General features: G+C 44.8%; 1 protein-coding gene across 1 annotated transcript in view; it reads right to left on the minus strand.

Annotated features, from left to right (window-relative positions):
• Positions 1 to 4,448: 4,448 nt before the first annotated feature.
• The window catches only part of EIF3F (eukaryotic translation initiation factor 3 subunit F), an 8,878-nt gene continuing 4,496 nt past the window's right edge, over positions 4,449 to 8,830 (minus strand). The window contains exons 2-9 of the mRNA XM_026044528.1: positions 8,688 to 8,829; positions 8,550 to 8,620; positions 8,390 to 8,469; positions 7,384 to 7,521; positions 6,616 to 6,707; positions 5,698 to 5,834; positions 5,417 to 5,530; positions 4,449 to 4,703 (exon numbers count right to left, since the gene is read on the minus strand). Of these exons, the coding sequence (XP_025900313.1) occupies positions 4,626 to 4,703; positions 5,417 to 5,530; positions 5,698 to 5,834; positions 6,616 to 6,707; positions 7,384 to 7,521; positions 8,390 to 8,469; positions 8,550 to 8,620; positions 8,688 to 8,829 (852 nt within the window). The 3' untranslated portion in view covers positions 4,449 to 4,625. The remainder of the gene's footprint in view (positions 4,704 to 5,416; positions 5,531 to 5,697; positions 5,835 to 6,615; positions 6,708 to 7,383; positions 7,522 to 8,389; positions 8,470 to 8,549; positions 8,621 to 8,687; position 8,830) is intronic.

Consider the following 8,830-nt stretch of genomic DNA (forward strand, 5'->3'; position numbering starts at 1 on the left):
CCTCCGGCCGCTCTCCCGCAGCTGCACCGCAAAATGGAGGCTGTGGGGCCGGGCGGCACCGGCCGCTCCGCCCCCGGGTCCGCCCCGGCCCGCGGCGCCGGGCAGGGCCGCCGCGCCCAGCGCGCACACGGGCCGGGCCGGGCTAACCGCAGCCCTGCTCCGTGCCCGCAGCCCTGCTCCGCCGTGCGAGGCTGCTGCCCTCCTCCGGCCGCGGGGCCGGCGCTCCCCCGCGCCCAGGAGGTAAGTGCCGTACCCCGGCGCCACAGAAACGAGCACAGCGCGACGCCAGCTGTGCCAGGAGGCCCTCAGCACCCCAAACACCGGCAAGGGCCCCTTCACCCTCTACAGGAATCACACACACAGGTTGAGGGTGGAAGGGACCTCTGGGCAGCGTCTRCTCCAACCGCCCTGCTCAAGCAGGGTCACCTAAAGCACTTCACAGGATCGCATCCAGGTGGGGGGGTTGGAGTACCTCCAATCCAGACTGCAGTTTCCCTATGACACCACTGAAATGAAATTCAGCCCCTCTGCAAAAGGCTTTAAATTACGTCTTATTATCCAGTAACATATGAGGCTGTAAATCAAGTCCAGTACTGGCAGGTAGCCAGCCAAGATAGCCAGGTCCCCAGACTAGTGTCTAATTGGCAAAATGCATCAAGGACATTAGTGGAGATGGAAAAATGGGGCCTTCTTATGTAGTTGAGGATCACCACATGGGTCCCAAGGTAGGACTAAGGGTAGGACTGTCCTGACTACTAGACTGATTCTTCTAGAAGGACATCTCAGTTGTAGGTATTTGTACATGACTAGTTACTGTGCAGCGTGCACTTAGTGCTTTAAATGTATTGTCTGTTCTAAGCATGCTATGAATAAACATTGCAATACATATCATTATTCCTTCCTTTACCTTATGGCCAATTACTCAGAAGAAAAATTGAGCAGCAAGATGGCACTCTATGAAGGATGCACCCATGTTATGCTTGTAATTATTCAAGGCAATTTCCCTCTGCGTTTTGTTGTATGTTATGATAAGCATATGCAAGTAGTTCAGAGACCATGCAAAAAGAAAGCTGTTTTTCCTCCCTAATCTGGTGCTGTGCATAAGTACTAGATGAAAAAACAGCCACTGTACTACTTGTCTGTAAAATGGCATTAAGTGCAGGCAGCAGAAAATAGGTTGGTAATAATTTACCATGCTTGCCCACTTCAGATGAAAAGCACCCAACAGCACACGCAGAATTTGAACAGTGACCTATCTTCAGCACTGCTGGGCTTTTAATTCCCTTGTTTGCCCAGAGTATATTAGCAACAATTTTAAGAATTTAATAATCCTTGCAGCATTCTTCAGCTGACATTCCCAGTGTATGTCTACTCTGTTTTCACCTGTGTTAAGCTCATTTATTTCAGGCYAGGTGTATGTTCAAATCCTTGTTCCCTTGAGAACCAAAAACCTTTATAAAATACACACTTCATCTGATTTAGCAGGCTGCTTGGATTTGAGCTATTCAGGGAAGGAATCGGTTTCCACAAGCAAGTGAGAAAAGAGCAAAAGAAAACATTTAAAGCAGTAACTTGAGAAATAGAAGTCAATATTAAATGCACTACATGATTATATATAAACAAGAATCCCCCAGAACGACTTATTTTACAGCATGGAATGGAACCATTGTGGTTGTGTAACTGCACTCCTTGTATTCAAGGAAAGCCCCTGACTTGCTACAATAGCTCAAACCAGCACCTTTAGGAAAGCTGCTGAGGTCCCCACAGAGAATCAAGACAAACCTCCACTATTGGAAAACTGAGCAGCTTAGCGAAACAAACATTCCTGCTCCTCGCTTTTGGAATATCCTTATATCTTTTGCTAAGATATATGATACCAGAGAGAATTCCGGCAGGGGTTTTTATCTTGAGTACATAACCATCCTGAGTGCTATCAATAGGAGAGCAAAAACAAAACTTCTTTTTCAAAGCAGGTTTACTGTTGGGACATAGATAACAATGCAGTGGTGCTTTTCTATGCTATATGCTATATAGGTTGGAATACTGCTTAACACTTGAATAATACAAAACATTACTTTGGATGATATGTTTCAGTCAGTGCAGCTAAAAAGCATGCTTTGCAGTAAGCAACAAGATTTATTCATCCTTGAAGCACAGGTCAAAGTACAGCAAACCAACAGGCTACTGCAGTGATCCACGTCTAAACTATGTACTAAAAAACCTCTCCCTGTCACACTGCCTTGTGACTGCAGTAATTAAAATGTGGATAGTCAGTCAGCTGTTGAGTTAACCTTCCAGGGGGACAGGGAGTAAAGCGACTTCTGATCACCTGAGGATCCAGGTGTTTGGGGAGCTGCTCAAGTGAGAGCCGCTGCGCAGCGGAGCGTGTCAGGCCTCCACCCACTATAGTGCCAACATGTCGATTTTGGGCACATCGTACAGCTGAGCTGCAGTCCCGCTCTCGTGGTTCTGCTGGGTGGAACCGCACTGAAAATAAAACCACACCCTTCTCCGGGCGTGCAAGGAGCAAGAGCAGACGGTTGTGCTTTACCCCTGAAAACAGCAGCACATCCAACAGTTTTCACCAGCAACTTATTCACCCTACTGACCAAAACCATGCATTTCAGTTTGATCAAGAGTACATGGCATATGCCTACAGCTTCACACATATGCCAGATACACCACTACTTCCTCTTTGTAGCAGATATAAATATAACACAAAGAAATGTGACTCAACAAGGCAAACTTACTGACCTTCATCCTAATATACTGAAATAATCAGTAAGTGATACTGTAACTCTGACAGCAGAACCTTTTTTTTTTTCCTTATATTTATCAAACTGCAAATAGTAGGAAAAAARGAGCTTAAAGTAGAACAGTTAATGTTTTAGAAGGCTCACAACCAAATATATTGCTTATCAAAGACACTCACTGGACATAGTGAGTCACCTTATCGCAATATACATTCTAAGTGAGGAATTTGGTATAAATTATTTGGGCATTCACAGAAGACTTGACAAGAGAAGACTTAAACCAGAGGAGACTTAAAACCAGAGAAGACAGAAATGAGCATGAGCAAGGATAAGGAACTTGTAAATAAGAACAAAGGCCATATTGAAATGGGAGTTTGTAGAATTCTGCTAAGTTGGTTTGGGATCAGTTCCAAATTCTTCTTCTTAAGTGAGTACAACATAAAAGCTATGAAAAAGCTAGTATCTGCTGACAAAACTATGAGATATTGTTCATACTGAGAATAATGCAAACAAGGAGAAAAGTGGAGATGATTATAATATCTTAGAAAAGATCTTTTTTCAGTTAAAACCTGACATAATGCCAAGTCATGTATTTAAAGTAGTAATTTCCACGGCAGATTGGAGCTGATCTGCAAACGACAGCTGTGGGAAGAGATTTGACGAATTGAGGTATTCGGTCACACTAAGTAACAGAATCCAAAAACAAACAMGGAAACGACTGAAAAGTATTAATGTCTTTTTCTAGCCACTGCTTTATACACTAATATGGATATGGTGTTTATTAGCTGAATTTCCAGAAARACTGGACTGAAGATGAAGTGGGCTGCTAAGTGATTAACACGTGCACAGGGCATCCCAAGAGAAGGCATTAATCTAGCAAAACAAAGGCTGCAGTATGATGGCTACCTGTAACATCACACCAGGAAGAGCAGGAAACAAGACCTTTAGCAAAGTCAAAGGAGGACAGGGGAATCAAAAGCATGRAGAATCTCAGAAATGAATTTAGGTATATCTAAAGCAAGTCAAGATGTGGTCAAGATAGAGAACTGAGTTTTTGATTCAGGAACTCCATTGTAAGGTAAAAAAATCAGTGGATACCGGGAATCAGAGAAAAGAGCAACAAAAGTATCTGCTAAATACACCGAATTTAGCAATTCAGCATTCTTCCCCTATCCAGGGAAACACGGATAAACACAAATTTTCTTTGGTCACATGTATTTAGCATGTCCAAATTCAGCCCTTTCTCGAAGGATCAGACATGCATAGCAACAATACTGCAGTGTAAATACAGTGTAAACTCAGCTGTCTCATACACTGTCACTACCTTGTCGCTSAAGGACAGATACATAGCACCATTGCTGAGCCTAGAGACCATTCTGCAGTCCCCCCAAAGAGCATATTTTGTTCAGGATGAGAAGCCACACTTGGATTGTGCATTAAAGCTTGAAGGAATTAAAAATAAAAACAAATTTTGAGTTACCTTGCATCTTTTTTTTTTTTCTCCTTTCAAAAAAGATATTCACTATATAGTAAGGGAGAAGAGATTACACTAAGAGAAGGCGTTCTGGCCAATGGAATGGAACTTTTATTTCAAATACATGCTTAGAGTAAAGCTGTATTTTGTTATACAAATAGATAAAGTAGGCGAAAAAGATTCACCTGTTCCACTTTAAAACACTTGGCTCAAATAAATGTTAGGCAGTTTCAATTCATTTCCTAAATCATATTAGGGACTTCCAAGGAAATGAAAACAAAGATGTAAACCAAGTCATCTAGGTAATTAAATTACTGTCCAACAAATATTTGCACCACCACAGAAGAGTATCTGTTTCTTCTTCGAGTTCTTTGAAGTACAGGATGGCAGAAGGTTCTTTATAAACTCAGAAGCTTTTCATTGAGAGCAATCTGTGACTGTGTGAGGTTTGCCAGGTAGGTCACCATCAGTAAGTCCTGAGAGAAGAACAAGGGAGAAAACAAAAAAGATTGAAATATTAGCAAGAGCAAAGACAGCAGCCTGCCAGGGAGATGAGAATTTCTCACCCCTTTAACGTAATTTACAAACACCTGAAGAACTGTCATTAGTCCTGAAGATCCTATCCTGACAAATACTTCCCTAGGAGRAAGAATGTTTTGGTATTCCTGGGACTTGAAACATCGCTTGTGAAATTTTAACCTTGAGTTCATCCATGTTAACCAAGGAAGTCAAAGGGTATGAGCAAAATTAAAAATTACTTCCAGACTTTCAGACTGTGGGTGAACAACAGGTTCAGAAACTTAGTTTTGTAAAAAGTTGTTAAGGAGACAAGAYAGCGCTAAAACCTTGTTCATGCCTAAAGTGTTACCTAATGAGGCTGTTACATGAGACAGAAGAACTTTTGATCAGGTAAATAGAGTTGACAAGGCAGCAATTATCCTTCAAATCCATACTGCATTAAATGAGTTCTTAAGTACTTTAACACTCATTCTCTCAATTGTTTGCAAGATTATGGTGTTCCTTTATTGATACTCAGCTTTAAAATACCAGAACTACAGAAAAGCTATAATTGCTATTAAAATGTCAATATGAAAAGGTAGTTTGTTCTGACCATAGGCAAACTCTGGTCTGCAAGACAAACATTCAAAACTGCTGGCAATACACTGAAGAAAGTAAAAACCAAACTTACATTGATATTGCTGTTCAACATTGTCTCAAAGTCCTCTGGTGAAATCTTTGGCACCTGATTAATAAGGTCCATCAGGAATCGCCCAACAGTGTTGTCAGCAGCCACTTTGCCAGACTAGGTACAGGCAGGAAAAAACAAAACAAAGCAAAGCTACACCGTGAGCAAAACTCRTGGCACAAACTCAAAACTAAAGCACAGAAAAGAGAATACACAAATGAAAAACAAAAGACACACAAGCCACCTCCAAGCTCATCTGCTGGCTCACAAAAGGTTTGCCTTACCAGTACATCCTCTGCATACTGCAGTACCATGGTCAGGGTATCCTGGATCCTGGCCGAGGCTGATCCCACCTGTTGCAAGTCACTGGACAAGCCGATCACTCGATTAGGGCTAAAACAGGTCTTCATGATAAGATCCACTGAAAGCAAAAGAAGTATCAGTGAAGRAAAAACGACTGCCACAAAAAAACTATGCATTTCTCCCCTACTGCTGCCAGACCTGCTCCACCCCACACAGAGTTTTTAAATCCCTTTTCTTTACAGTAATCTCAGAAGTTACATGCAACATTCAGAGAACTACTATTAGAAGTCAGTAGTGCCTGGATTTGTATTTGCCATTTATTAACTGTGGTGCAAACTCAGATGAAATACTTGTGATCCCCAAATATTAACAAATCAACAATGATTAACATTGTTTCACAATCAACGGGAAAAAAATGCTAATAACTTCTTGAAACATGATACATCTACCATCCCAATGAAGGGAGCTCTCAGCCTCTGTCTCCCTCTCCCCAGTTCTACAGTTACTTGTCATTTCCATTTGCTAACATTATCTTGCTAGCTCATGTCTTAAAATTAATGTGATCCTGTCTTCCAGAGTGTTTTGCTACTACAGYGTGACTCTGTTCTGCAGTCGTGTTGCCATACACCCAGAATATCGCTCCACCTTCATCAGTGTCTTCACTGTATTGTGTGATGGTGAAGTACCCCTGCTCAAACAATGTTTAAAAACAGCACGAAGAAACAGAGTCTTTGCTATTTGGGGCAGTAAAACACAAACAGAAGTATCTGTGTGCGTGAATATGCAGCAATCTTGCAATGTAGCCCTCAGCCATAAATCCCAGAACTGCAGATCCCTCTGATTCCCCAACAAGTACCAACAATTCTGGTTAGGACCGTAATAAGAAGAATAAAACTCACCTCCTATCCGTTCTGTATCATAGTAAACATACTTCACTGTTAGAGGTGTGAACATCACACCCATAGTTTTGCCAGGGACCCCCATTGGAGCACTAGGGAAAAAAGAAAAAAAAAAAAAAGATGAAAACATCCGAGTTTTCAGCATTGATAATTGAAAGAAGGATGATTGGGGCCAGGAACAAAAGGAACAAAAATAAAGATAACAAAAATTCAACTGTGAAGCACTCAACCCTTTTGTTATTTCTACGATCTATCTACCTGAAGTTCATTTATGCTTTCAGTATGGAARGTGCTGTGGAACAGCTTTTTTTGGAGATGCATAGTCAGGCAACAGCATGATTTTTGCTAGAGGGAAAGGTCAGGCCTCTATTATGGAAAGAGGAGAGATCTTCACTCAGTAAGAAGAAGAATAGCGAGGTGGAATAGTTGCATTTCTCAGTATTTAGCCTCTATTGTCAGTGGATAAAAATGGAGGAGGAGAAGGACTAGAAAGACTAACCAAGAAGATGCTGTTCTGTGTTAATTATACTGACAACTAAAATGCCCAGAAACGAGGTTAACAAAGCCATCTTACGACAGGTCAGGTGTTTCAGCTTCTTTATGATAGTCAAGACATTCCAGTAGGAAGAAAACCATGAACYCCGTCTGACAACTTCAACACATTATTGTCTCCGTGGGACCCTGCAGCTCATTACACTTGCTATCATGATGTAGCTGCTCTCTGTAATCCAAATACAGCCTTCCCCAAAACGCAGCTTCCCCAAGTACCTGACGTAAGCTTTAATGCTCATGCGTCCGTTCTGGAGACTGGTGTCCACGGTGAGGTGGATGGGATTGTGCGCTTCCCGGCTGTAATACTCGTGGATCAGGACCGAGTGCTCAGTGATGTCGTGACCCGTCGCATACCTGCACAAACACAAACATAAGGAGCTGTTCTTCCAACACTCACGTTCCCAAGGTTTGTTATATATCGAGGATATTGTATCCTCAACACTAATTCCCAAACACGGAGCTGCAGAATCATGCCAGATACAGTGTTTCAGCCAGGTAATTTGGAGCTTTACAGGCAGCTGCTCCGGACCTGCAGGCACTGCAGTGTGAGCCCAGGCATACCAGGAACTTGCATACGGCCAGTGTTCTAGGAGCAGCCACACAGAGTCAACAGAGCTGCTATCAGACACCCGAGAGTCAAGCACTTCTCACTAGCTTTGGACCMACTCCTTATTTCAATGTGAATCAAGGCATGTCAACTGACTACAGCCATGCGCATTCGAGTAGATCTTCCACGTGTGAATGCTAGAGGCAGGACTTGTTAATCCAGATCTTTTAGCCGCTCTGCAGCTAGCCTCCTATACGCACAGGAAAGCACGTGCATAACCAACACATGTCCCGGTGCCATTAAAAGGTTTTGAGGCAACTGTGCTGTGCCTACAGACTCTTGCTCCACAGGCACAGAAACGTTCAGTTTTCCAAGATCAGAGAAGATAACGGACAGACTGAGAAAGCACCCCCTGCATCCACACACCCTGAGGCCTGGAGTCAGGCTCTGGCCCCACAGCATCCTATAGATTGTGGCCTGGCCCAGCACAAGCATTCCCACCTATTCCCGGCCTGCAGCTGATGTGACACAGACTCCTCCTGAGGCCTYCGCGGACCATCCCCGGTAGCGCTGCTTCCCGCTAGGAGCTGCGGCGGCCGCTCAGACCGCGCTGCGGCCCGCGACCGGACGCGGAGCGATGGGAGCCGCTCRCGCGCGTGGCTCCTGGGCACCTACCAGCCCAGGATGAGCTCGCTGGGAGACACCTTCTTGTGCAGCTCGTACATGTTCTTGGCGAACTCCATGTCCACGGCCACCTGGAAAACGCGCCGGAGCAGCGGCCGTTACGGGCGCACCGAGATGCGYGCGGGGAGCCGCCGCTTCCCGCCGCGCCTACCTCATCCTCGGACTCGTTGTGCGGCACGGAGAAGCAGTTGGTGACCTCCACCGAGTGCTTGTCCACGGTGCCTGCGGGGAGCGCGGCGCGTTAGCGGGCCGGGCCGCGGGGCGCGGCGGCGCGCGCGGCGCCTCTTACCCAGCAGGGTGCCGATGACCCGCGCCGCGCCCTCGTTGCGCCGCTCGAAGCTGTCCACGATGGAGGCGAGCACCACCGGGTGCAGCCGCACCACGCGCCCGCCGGCGAAGGGGCCCGCGAGCGCGGCCGACAGCGGCGCGGCG

This window comes from Nothoprocta perdicaria, unplaced genomic scaffold (assembly GCF_003342845.1).
Source record: "Nothoprocta perdicaria isolate Ctin4 unplaced genomic scaffold, notPer1 scaffold_105, whole genome shotgun sequence".
Lineage (NCBI taxonomy): Eukaryota > Metazoa > Chordata > Aves > Tinamiformes > Tinamidae > Nothoprocta > Nothoprocta perdicaria.